We start from the raw sequence: 11,929 nt of genomic DNA on the forward strand, positions 1-11,929 counted from the left end.
ATCTTTATTTGCTTTTTTGCCCACATGTCAGAAGAGACAGACCAGAGAGTCTGGGGAAATGTGCTATTAAGAAAACATAATGCATCATTATAGGCCAGAATGACTCACCGGCGCATAAATCAAAACATCATGAGAGAGAGTGTCATTTAGCCCCCTGCCCACCGCCACCAAAATGTTTCCACGCTGTTAATAGAGGAGCATAAAAACGTGGCACCTAGTTTTTCTAGGGAATGATTCAGAATTTCTTATGCATGCAGTAATTCTGAAATTACACAATTAGAAGCTACCTTGATTGAGGGAGGGTCTTAATATTTTCACATCTTTTCAAATCGTGGGAATTCTGATACAATCCCAGTAATTAGATACACTTCCCTTATGTCATAAGCGTGGGATTCAGGTGTCTGTTCCCAGATACAGGCCAGCCAATAGCTACGATCTTTGTAGTCTCAATTCTGGTATTCTTGTGATGGCCAAACTGAGACGGGGTGGAAATGGTGCCATTCTAATTTCAAACTCAGTCTTCAATTTTTTTTATTTTTTTATTTTTTTTTAAATTTTTTTTTTCAACGTTTTTATTTATTTTTGGGACAGAGAGAGACAGAGCATGAACGGGGGAGGGGCAGAGAGAGAGGGAGACACAGAATCGGAAACAGGCTCCAGGCTCCGAGCCATCAGCCCAGAGCCTGACGCGGGGCTCGAACTCACGGACCGCGAGATCGTGACCTGGCTGAAGTCGGACGCTTAACCGACTGCGCCACCCAGGCGCCCCTTCAATTTTTTTTAAATAAAGCTATTTATTTATTTGTTAAGTTTCTTTCTTTTGAGACAGCTAGTGCGAGCGGAGGAGGGGCAGAGAGATGGGGAGAGAGAATCCCAAGCAGGCTCCGTGCTGCCAGCACAGAGCCCAATGCAGGGCTCGAATCCACGAACCATGAGATCGTGACCTGAGCCAAAGGTGGATGCTTAGCCAACTGAACCACCCAGGCGCCCCTCTTTCCTTTCTTTAACACAGGGTGTCTCTCTAGATTTCTTGTGACTTACACTTAGTGTAGGACTGGTGGTGGTTCATGAACTATTTGTCCCATGATGAGATAAGTGATTATAAACTTTAATGGCAACTTCATAGTCCGTTATGACTACTGAATCTAATAATAACCCCCCAAAATGGGACTTTTCCATATTTTTGCTTTTTCTTTTTAATAACATATTTTTACTATATTTTACAAATGTCTTAGTACATGACAGAGGGAAAGTTGACAAAACAAAGCAGCCCTTCCCCAAGGGGAGTTGGAGAAGCACTGGAGTTTGAGTTCTAGAATGCACGGCTGTGTGTTTGGAGCAAACTTATGGAGAGAGAAGAAAGCCTTACCTCCCCAAGAGATCTCTGACCCAGAAAGAATCTCCTTTTACCAGCCATGTTCTTTGCTTCTGATGTGTCACTTTCCCTCGGGCAGGTCTTCCTCCGAGAATCCCTGGAGCAAAAACTGGAGAAGCGGCGGGAGGAGGAAGTTACGAGGGCAGCCATGGTGATCCGGGCCCACATCTTGGGCTACTTAGCACGGTAAGGGGAGGGGAGAGGCCATCAAGCGCCAAGAGGAGGGCTTCCATACTATGTGTCCCCGGGCGGGGCAGCCCCTGTCATTTGCTTTCATTTACAGTAGACCTGGATGGAGGTTAGGACCAGGCTATGGAGAGTCTCGGGTCAGTGCTCGTAACTAGCGGCATATGCCAGATGCCCAGTTGGCTTGACCTGGACAGAAAGTAGGAAAGGGGCCTTCTGGTATCTCCATTAGAGCCATGGCAGGAGAGGACAGTGCTGAGATATTTAAATCGTTTACCCAGTTCCTCTGTATCGTGTATGGAAGCTGCGGGCAGTCTGGTTGTTTGGACTTTGCTGTTATCTCATCGCGTCCACAGAGGCCCGCTCTCCAGTGTTTGCCCAGCGAGGCAGCTTCTGGTCTGGTGCACTTGAGTTCTGTCCATCTCTGCGGACCTGAGCGCCACATGAAACCCCATGCCGTGACATTTTCTGAAGGACAAAACCATCCTGCTGTGGCATTTTACCACCCCTCCCCCTGCCCCCATCATGGGAACAGGAGACCATATCAAATCTCTTTTGGTCCTGTTTACAACCCAACTTCTGCCAAGACCATTCAGAGTCAGCATTAGGGGTTATGGGTTTATTTAGCCAAGACAATGATAGGGTTCTTACTTTAGCTTTGTTTGTTATTATTCTTTTGTTTTTCTTCTGTTTTGTCCAAAGGGGCCTCCTGTTCACTCCCGTCTCTATAATGAGACTTTCCAAATAGGCCCGGTTCTTTTGTCTTGTAGCATTAACGTAAACTCCTCTGGAGAGCTCGGAGCCTCGTTACCTCAACAATTCTGTTGTGCTGCTCTGTGTTCATTTTCAGGAAGCAATACAGAAAGGTCCTTTATTGCGTGGTGACCATACAGAAGAATTACAGAGCGTTCCTTCTGAGGAAGAGATTTTTGCACCTGAAAAAAGCAGCCATAGTTTTGCAGAAGCAACTCCGAGGTCAGATCGCTCGGAGAGTTTACAGACAGCTGCTGGCGGAAAAACGGGAGGAGGAAGAAAAGAGGAAACGGGAGGAAGAGGAACAGAGGAAACGGGAGGAAGAGGAGAGGTATGGTAGCTTTCTTGCTCGGATGAGGAGGGCGCCTTTTGAGTTTTAAAGTCAATATCCATTCTTGCAGCAAGAATTCCCAGTGGATGCTGCAGAACCATCTATTTGAAACATTACCTCTTGGCGGCTTGGGGATAAAATTCCTTGGTAGCATTGACAGCTGACTTCTGTGCGTTCTTACTCATGCACAGAGTGAGTAATTTACCAAAGGATAAGGGTCCCATCCTTCATTCTTTTTAAGTTGTCTTGAGCAAAGCATTTTTTAAAAAAAGTTGGCTCTCTCTGAAAAGTGCTTCTAGGATGTTTTCTCTGCTTCGGTTTATTTTCACTTTTTTTTTTTTTTTTTTTTTTTTTTTTTACTGTTTTTAGAGAAAGAGAGAGGGCTCGAAGAGAAGCTGAGCTCCGCGCCCAACAGGTAAAGAGTGCCACGACCACGCGGCCTCTCGTCTACCCGTTTCCTTCCCGCGTCAAAAACTGAATCAAGGATTTGAAGCTAAAATAAAATATAAAGCTACAAGAAGAATTTTAAAGGAGATATTTATGATGCAACCCATTACAACTGAGTATAAAGACTGTATTAGTTTGCTAGTCCTGCCATAACAAAATACCACAGCCTATGTGGATTCGACAACAGAAATGGTTGTTTCACGATCGTGAAGGCTAGACACCCAAGAGGAAGTTATCAGCAGATTGGGTTTCTTCTGAGGCCTCTCTCCTTGGCTTGCACATGGCCACCTTCTCCCTGTGTCCTCCTGAGGTCTTAAACGTTCGTGTGCTTGCATCCCTGGTGTCTCGGTGTGTCCCAGTCTCCTCTTCCTATAAGGACACCAGTCGTTGGGTGACAGTCACCTCCTCATGGCCTTGTTCTAACTCTGTCACTTCTCTAAAAGCCCTTTCTCGGGGGGCGGCCGGGGGGCTCAGTGAGTTAAGCGACGGACTCTTGATTTCTACTCAGGTCATGATCTTGCTCTTGGTGAGATCGAGTTCTGCGTGGGGCTCCGGGCCGAGAGCATGGAGCCTGCCTGGGATTCCCTCTCCCTCTCTCTTTGTCCCTCCCCTGTGCGTGCCTCTCCCTCTCTCTTTGTCCCTCCCCCGTGCGTGCCCTCGGGCGCTCTCTCGCTCTCTCTCTCTCTCTCTCTCTCTCTCAAAATAAACTTTAGAAATAAAAGCCCTGTCTCCAAATACACATTCTGAGGTACCGAAGATGAGGTTTCAGGGCATCAGCTTGGAGGGGGCGGCGCACACACACAGTCTTCCCTTTAACACCCACCTCTCCTCGCGCTTCTTGACTGCAAAGGAGGGAACGACGCTTGCCCTCCTCGCAGTGACCCTGGCTGACCTCTTCCCTCTTCTTCGGCCCAGGAGGAAGCCGCGAGGAAGCAGCAAGAACTGGAAGCCTTGCAGAAGAGTCAAAGGGAGGCCGAGCTGCGCCGTGACCTGGAGAAGCAGAAGGAAAACAAGCAGGTGGAGGAGATCCTCCGGCTGGAGAAGGAGATCGAGGACCTGCAGCGCATGAAGGAGCGGCAGGAGCTGTCCTTGACCGAGGCCTCCCTGCAGAAGCTGCAGCAGCTGCGGGACCAGGAGCTCAAGAGGCTGGAGGACGAGGCGTGCCGGGCGGCGCAGGAGTTCCTGGAGTCGCTCAACTTCGACGAGATCGACGAGTGCGTCCGCAACATCGAGCGCTCCCTGTCGGTGGGCAGCGAGTTCTCGGGCGAGCCGGCGGCGCCCGCGGAGAGCGCGTGCGCAGAGAAGCCCAGCTTCAACTTCAGCCAGCCCTACCCGGAGGAGGAGGTGGACGAGGGCTTCGAGGCGGACGACGACGCCTTCAAGGATTCGCCCAACCCCAGCGAGCGCGGCCACTCGGACCAGCGGACCAGCGGCATCCGCACCAGCGACGAGTCCTCGGAGGAGGACCCCTACATGAACGACACGGTGGTGCCCACGAGCCCCAGCGCGGACAGCACGGTGCTCCTCGCCCCGTCGGAGCGCGGCTCGTCCGGAGGGGAGCCCACCTACTGCTTGCCCCAGAACGGCGGGGGCCTCCCCTCCCCGGACGGCGACTACGACTACGACCAGGATGACTACGAGGACGGCGCCATCACCTCGGGCAGCAGCGTGACCTTCTCCAACTCGTACGGCAGCCAGTGGTCCCCGGACTACCGGTGCTCCGTGGGCACCTACAACAGCTCCGGGGCCTACCGCTTTAGCTCGGAAGGGGCGCAGTCCTCGGTGAGCGCGGACCACGGTGGGGGTGGGGGGGGGGGGGGGGGTCTGCAGTCCACACCCTGGGTGCCCCCTCTCCTGGAAGGACGAGCCAAGATTTCCAAGGCAGGCTCTTGAAGATGCTCCCCAAACCCCCTTCTCTTGCCGAAAGCAGTGGCATCAGCAAACGGAACTTTGAGGTGCCTGTTGTAGGTCGAACAGAGCCCGGAATTGCAATTTTGCGTTTTGCCCCGAGCCTAAGGAAACTGGCATTGTCCGTGGAAACTTGAGCCGGGTCTGTCCTAGCTTCCCAGCAGGTTGGGAAATACGACCCGCTCGGAATTAGAGCTAGAATTGCCAAGGGCATCCTGGAGAAGCGGCCCTTAACGTAGCTTCACGGTCCACCCCACGGGATGTTCTACCCTGTGCGGGTTGTAAGGGAGGACCGTTTAGTGCTTATACGTGCTCTTTCCAACTTGTGGGTTTATTTATAGTTTACTCTAATTTTCCCCATTGACTGCGCATTAAATACCCCCTTGATTTTCTAAGACTTGAAGATATTTTTATCATAGTAATTTAAAGGGAATTAACTCTTGGATGGTTTGATTAAAATTATACCCTTGAACAGCAGTGTTTTTAGAACAGCCTTTGGATTCAAGTCTGTCTCGCATTTTATGTATCCATTGGGTGGGCCATTCGACCTTAAAAGTCAGTATTTGGAGATTCTTTTGATGACCACCGCTGTTGTAATGGTATGAATCCACGTGTTGCCTCTTTGTCGGTTTCTGTTTTGTTCAATGTCAATCGATGGCTGGGCATTTTTGTTGCTTTTTCTGTTTTGCTCACCACTGGCTCTCTCTCTCTTCTCCTTGTCCAGTTTGAAGATAGCGAAGAGGACTTTGATTCTCGGTTTGATACAGACGATGAACTTTCTTACCGGCGGGACTCTGTGTATAGCTGTGTCACCCTGCCTTACTTCCACAGCTTTCTGTACATGAAAGGTATGACCTGTGTCACCAGGGTGTCAGGGTTGGGGGTGGAGCCTTATCGCTTGGGCTGATTGAGGGGCACCAGGAACGTCAGTCTCCGTTCCGCCTACCCCTTACCTGATGTTAGGTCCTCTTAGGTGAGTGAAGGGTGCCCTGGTGCCATGACATGGGTGACGTGATCATGCCATGGAGAGCTGCTTTGACACTGAACAGTTGGTGCACCGTGTTAGGACAGAGGGTGCAGCCCCTGCCACCATATTCCATCCCTCGCTCCTCTCTCTTGCCTCCCCATCTCATTTCTGTGCTCTTTTCCTTTCTTCCTACATCTCCCCTCCCCTGCCCCCAATTTTTCTCTCTTACACACGCGTGTCCACACACACACACGTGCTTCTGCAGGAGTTGGTATAGCCCATTGTAATGATACACTACACTTTTCCCTCCCACACCAGTGTCCAAGAACCCAGAAGGGTTTCTTGCATATCCATGGGGGAACAGTAAAAATTTGAGAGAATGGTGCACCTTGCCTTGACTGCTTATGACACCTGCTGTCTGCCCCATCCTTCATGATGAGGATTTTGGTTGTATGTGTTGAGTATTAAATTTTGAATGCGCTGAGCTGACCCTTCATACTTAAGGACTTCGGGGGCGCCTGGGTGGCGCAGTGGGTTAAGTGTGGGACTCTTGATTTAGGCTCAGGTCACGATCTCTTGGTCCTAGAGTTCAAGCCCCGCGTCAGGCTGTGTGCTGGCAGAGCAGAGCCTGCTTGGAATCCTCTCTCTCTTTCTCTCTCTCAAAATTAATACAGAAACTTAAAAAAATAAAATACTTAAGGACTTGGAAGCATTCTACTTTTGGAAAAGGACTTAATTAGAACCTTATAGTCCTACCTTATTCCTGTTGTCAACTCTGACTTCTGAATCGGTGACAGGGAGTGTGAGAAGTCACCGTCATCACCATGTTTTGGTAGGAGTTTCACTTGGATCACTGAAGGAAGGGACTGCCTGGTTTCCCACATGCCCCTCGACTGGATGCGGGAAGGGGTCTGGGTCTTGGGGAGGAGGCAGGGAAGGATAAGAACCACTGTCTGCCGGATGGCACCCTTCACTCCGCCCTGCCTTTTCTTTCCCTTCCCCGTTTCGTGGTCAGCGAGTGCGTCTTCTCTGACTCTTCGCTTTCTTTTCTGCGGCTGTCTTCATTTGCTTTGCCTTTCCTTCTTTTCTCCTCCATGGAAAAGTTTTTTCTTCTGTTTTCCCTTTCCCTGTTCCTTCTGTTCTTTGCTTCTCTCCTCCTCTACTGACGTATTTCTTTTTCATATCATTTGTCCTCCTCTGTATTTTTTTCTTTTCTTCACTTATGTTTTTCTTTTAATTTGATTTTTTTTTTTTTTTTTTTTTTTTTTTTTTTTTTTTGCTACTTTTTTTTTTGTCTTCAACATCTTTTTTGTTACTAACATCAGTCACTCGCTTTTCAAATTTCTGCTGTGCTCAGCCCCAGATCCCCAAGGCGCTCATGGAAACCCCACCAGGTTTAGTTTAGGGACCATCTTCCTATTGCTTGGAGTCACTGGTTAGTGGAAATTTTTATGGTTGTGCTGAATGAAAAAGATTGAAAAATCCTAACCAGGCAATCAAGTGTTCATTGGAATAATCGATGAAAGAAAAAAATTAACCGCAAATCAGAACCTAATCTAATAAGTATCGAATCAGCATTCTGAGATTTTCTTGTATAAGGAAAAAAAAAGATTTTGTCATACATTTCTCAGAATAAATATAAGCTTTTTATTGTTAATATATTTCCCCTGCCCCTAATTAATCTAGTTCCCTAAATGAGGTTTAAAAATTCCCTATAAGTCACTCTTACTTAAAATATATGACATTGGCTTATTGCATAATTGTCTGATTAAAGCAAATGAGATTAGGGAAAAGTAAAGCTATATTCAAAGCATCAAAATTGTAAGATTAAACAATGAGGGGTGCCTGGGTGGCTCAGTCGGTTGAGCATCCAACTTCAGCTCAGGTCATGATCTCAACAGTTCATGGGTTTGAGCCCCATATCAGGCTCTGTGCTGACAGCTCAGAGCCTAGAACTTGCTTCAGATTCTGTTGTCTCTCTCTCTCTGCCCCTCACTTGTGTTCGTTTTCTCTCTCTCTCTCTCTCTCTCTCTCTTTCTCGAAAATAAACATTTTTTAAAAAAGATTAAAGCATTAAAAGCTCAAGAAGGTAAGCAAGTAAATTTTTGGCAAACTCCTCTTAATAAAACAAATTATATAAATGAATCACCTTTAAAAAAAATTTTTTTTAATGTTTTTATTTATTTTTGAGAGAGAGAGAGACAGAGACAGAAAACTAGTAAGGGAGGGGCAGAGAGAGAGGGAGACACAGAATCCGAAGCAGGCTCCAGGCTCCGAGCTGTCAGCACAGAGCCCAATGCGAGGCTCGAACTCAAGAACTGTGAGACCATGACCTGAGCCGAAGTCGGACACTCAACCGACTGAGCCACCCAGGCGCCCCTAAATGCATCACCTTTTAATCTTTGATACATCATCATTTAATCTTTAATACGGCGCTTACAAATTTGCGACCAAAAGTTTCAGAGAAACCAATTATAAAGAAAATCTGACCGTCAGACTATATTTCATGAGCATCAGTGAGTTTTCACCAGCCCGATAGTCTGCTAAAGGCGTTTGCAGTTAGGAGATGAATAGCATTGATCATATTCTCTCCATGATGAAGTATGGAGAGAGCACCCAGAGCTGGAGTGGGGCCCGTTCAGAACATAGGAGCAGCAGAGGAAATAATAATGACTGAACCAGCTTTATCATTTAAGAACATTTTTTTAACTTTAGTGTGATTAACATACAATGTAATCTTGGTTTCTGGCGTACGACAAAATGATTCCCCAGCAGTTCTGTACGTTACTCCGTGCTTATCACAGTAAGTCGCAGCCCGTCTGTCATCGTACAGTGTTTTCCACCTTTATCGCTCACAGACAATAAGATAATAGAAGAACTTTGTCCTACAGTTTCCTCCGGGCTTGTTTTGAGAAACCCAGATTAAAGCCACAAATCAGAAAGCAAAAGTCTAATTCCGGTAGCCCTTTGCGAGTTCGTAGTTTGTGAAGGAAACCGCTCTGGAGCAGGGTGTGGTCACAGACTTCACAGCTAGGTGAGCACGAAATGCTTCAGGTTTAAGAAGGCATCGGTGTGTGCGACAAAAACAGGTCCCTTTGCACACCAAGTGCGGACCAGTGTCGTCCTGGCTTCATTTGTTCCAGGGTGAGGTTTAGGTCTGTAGTCATTGAAGCAAATCGTTGAAGAAATTAATCTGAGAAGGTCTGTTTTCAAGTTATATGCGATTTGTAAAAGAAAGCATTTTCTTTATTTCTTCTTTCAGTATCCATGTTCAGGGGTGCCTTATTTTTATTACTGGCTGGTCAAAAAAATAAAAATAAAAAACCTGTCACTTTATAATACATTAATGAAGTAGATGGTGGATTTGTTAAGAGATTTTTGATTAATGGTGGTTAAGATGTCATCTTTGAGTGTCCTTGGGAAATCTAGAATACTGAGGTCTATTTTGATAGCATGAGAAGGGAGGGGCGGAGAGAGGGAATCCCAAGCAGGCTCTACACAAAGCCTGACTCCAGCCCACAAACCAGAAGGTCGTGACCTGAGCCTAAACCAAGAGTCAGCCGCCCCACCCACTGGAGCTGCTCAGGCAACCCGGGAAATCTGGAATACTAAGATAAAATTATTCTGCTAGAAAAAAGATTCGAACTTTTTTTTAAGATTTTATTTTTAAGTGATCGCTACAGCCAGTGTGGGGGCTCGAACTCAGATCAGGAGTCGCATGACTCACCGACTGAGCCAGCTCAGACGCCCTTTAGAAATACTTTTTATCTTGTGAAAGATAAATTTATTCTGTCTGCCTTCTCTTAACCAAAAATATTTCTAGTAAATACGTTACAGCAAAGTTCTCATGTTTTTGCTTTTTTCCTTTTAAAAAAAATGTTTAAGGTTTATTTTTCAGTAAGTGAGAGAGATGGAGTGTGAGTGGGGGAGGGGCAAAGAGAGACAGAGACGCAGAATCCAAAGCAGGCTTCAGGCTCCGAGCTGTCAGTACAGGGCCTGACACAGGGCTGATCTCATGAACCATGAGATCATGACCTGAGCCAAAGTCAGCTTCGCCTGACTCTTAACCGACTGAGCCACCCAGGCGCCCCTGAATTCTCATTTTTAAGGCCCAGTCACAACTGTTTCATGTTCTAAATCTACGTTTTACATATAAACCGTGTTCAGATGATGCTTTTCTTTGAAAAGAATATGTTTACCCTAAAAAGTCCTATTTTATTTTCCTGTGTATGTTTTCAGTCTTGATCCCCACATTGACCAAATAAGGAATGTGTAAACTTTTGACACCATTTAAAAATGACACCATTTTAAAAATTAAAAAAATGTTTAATGTTTATTTATCTTGAGAGAAAGACAGAGCACGAGTCGGGGGAAGGGCAGAGAGGGAAACAGAATTTGAAGCAGGCTGAGCAATCTGAGCCATTGAATTTGAGCAATCTGAGCCGTGGGCACAGAGCCCGACGTGGGGCTCCAACTCCCTGACGGCGAGATCATGACCTGAGCCGAAGTGGGACGCTCAACCGACTGAGCCACCCAGGCGCCCCTCTTTGACGACATTTTAAATTAATTTCTCCTTTCTGGGGCATTTGAGATCCGCATGATCCATACATACAGAAATGCTTCTCGCACCATGGCCCTTGACTCGTGCTGGGGGTTAGAGTGTCAGCTCCTCGTTTGCCTTTCTGATAGCCCCTCACCAGGATTTCCCAGCTGAGTAGGAAGTGCTCCGGACATAAGGAAGGGACAGCGTTCCCGTGTGATCCAACCAAGCTAGTGTAACGTCTCCCCCTCCGCCTCCTGAACACAAGCCAGCGGCACCGAGGCTTCGTTGAGGGGCGTCCGGGGGTGGGTCGGTGGGGTGAGGTGAAGGGGAGGCAGAACCTCGAAACCTGCTGAACTTGTCATCCAATTTGATCGACTTTTCTTGCACCCCTCCCCACCCAATCTGGGGGCCGCAGGTGGCTTAATGAACTCCTGGAAACGTCGCTGGTGCGTGCTCAAGGACGAAACCTTCCTGTGGTTCCGCTCTAAGCAGGAGGCCCTCAAGCAAGGCTGGCTCCACAAAAAAGGCGGCGGCTCCTCGACACTGTCCAGGAGGAACTGGAAGAAGCGCTGGTTTGTCCTCCGCCAGTCCAAGCTGATGTACTTTGAAAACGACAGTGAGGAGAAGCTCAAGGGCACCTTGGAAGTCCGCACGGCAAAGTATGTCGATGGACTGTGCAGGTGGCCCCGGTGGGTGGCGCTCTGGGGCTGCTGGACCGTGGGTGTCGCTTCCTCCAAAGCCACCGGTCCGCGGGCTGGAGTAGGGGTTGAGTGCGCCCCAGTCATTCACTTCAGTGGACCGGATTGTTAGGAAACCGGGGAAGTGACTTCGTGAACAGTTCGCTTTCTGTGGGCACGTTCAGACATCCGGCTGTCGTTTATAAGATGCCAGCCGGGCCTGCAACTGGCTGTCGGAAATGTGATTGGTCGTATGCAGGAAGCCTGGGAATCTTGAACAACTGGTTAAGAATCTTTTTATTGGTCCACAGACCACTTCTAGTCCTTTTATATAAGCAGATTGCTAAATTGGAGACAGACGGCCAATCTGGAGTGTTTGGGTTTTGTGCTTTATTTTTAGAGGTATCATTGACCTACGTTAGTTTCAGACGTACACCATAGCGACTCCACGTTTGTGTCTATTGCAAAACAATTACCACGGTGAGACTAAACCATCCATCACCGTCACCGTCCATAGTTATAAATTTTGTTTTCTGCTGTTGGGTACTTTTAAGATCTACTCAACAACTTTCATATATGCAACACAGTGTTATCAACTAGTCACCAAGCCGTATGTGACATCCCCAGGACTTATTTTGTACCCGGGAGATTGTACCTTTTCACTACCTACCTTCTTTCTTTCCCTTCCCTTCCCTTCCCTCTTCCCTCTTCCCTCTTCCCTCTTCCCTCTTCCCTCTTCCCT

The 11,929-nt window shown here is 47.6% G+C and overlaps 1 protein-coding gene across 1 annotated transcript in view; it reads left to right on the forward strand.

The window, feature by feature from the left end:
• Window positions 1-11,929, forward strand: part of MYO10 (myosin X) — a 231,308-nt gene that overhangs the window by 195,326 nt on the left and 24,053 nt on the right. The window contains exons 21-26 of the mRNA XM_049648266.1: window positions 1,455-1,561; window positions 2,412-2,645; window positions 3,015-3,060; window positions 4,008-4,874; window positions 5,725-5,848; window positions 10,926-11,169. Of these exons, the coding sequence (XP_049504223.1) occupies window positions 1,455-1,561; window positions 2,412-2,645; window positions 3,015-3,060; window positions 4,008-4,874; window positions 5,725-5,848; window positions 10,926-11,169 (1,622 nt within the window). The remainder of the gene's footprint in view (window positions 1-1,454; window positions 1,562-2,411; window positions 2,646-3,014; window positions 3,061-4,007; window positions 4,875-5,724; window positions 5,849-10,925; window positions 11,170-11,929) is intronic.

This window comes from Panthera uncia (assembly GCF_023721935.1).
Source record: "Panthera uncia isolate 11264 chromosome A1 unlocalized genomic scaffold, Puncia_PCG_1.0 HiC_scaffold_17, whole genome shotgun sequence".
In the NCBI taxonomy this organism is placed as follows: Eukaryota; Metazoa; Chordata; class Mammalia; order Carnivora; family Felidae; genus Panthera; species Panthera uncia.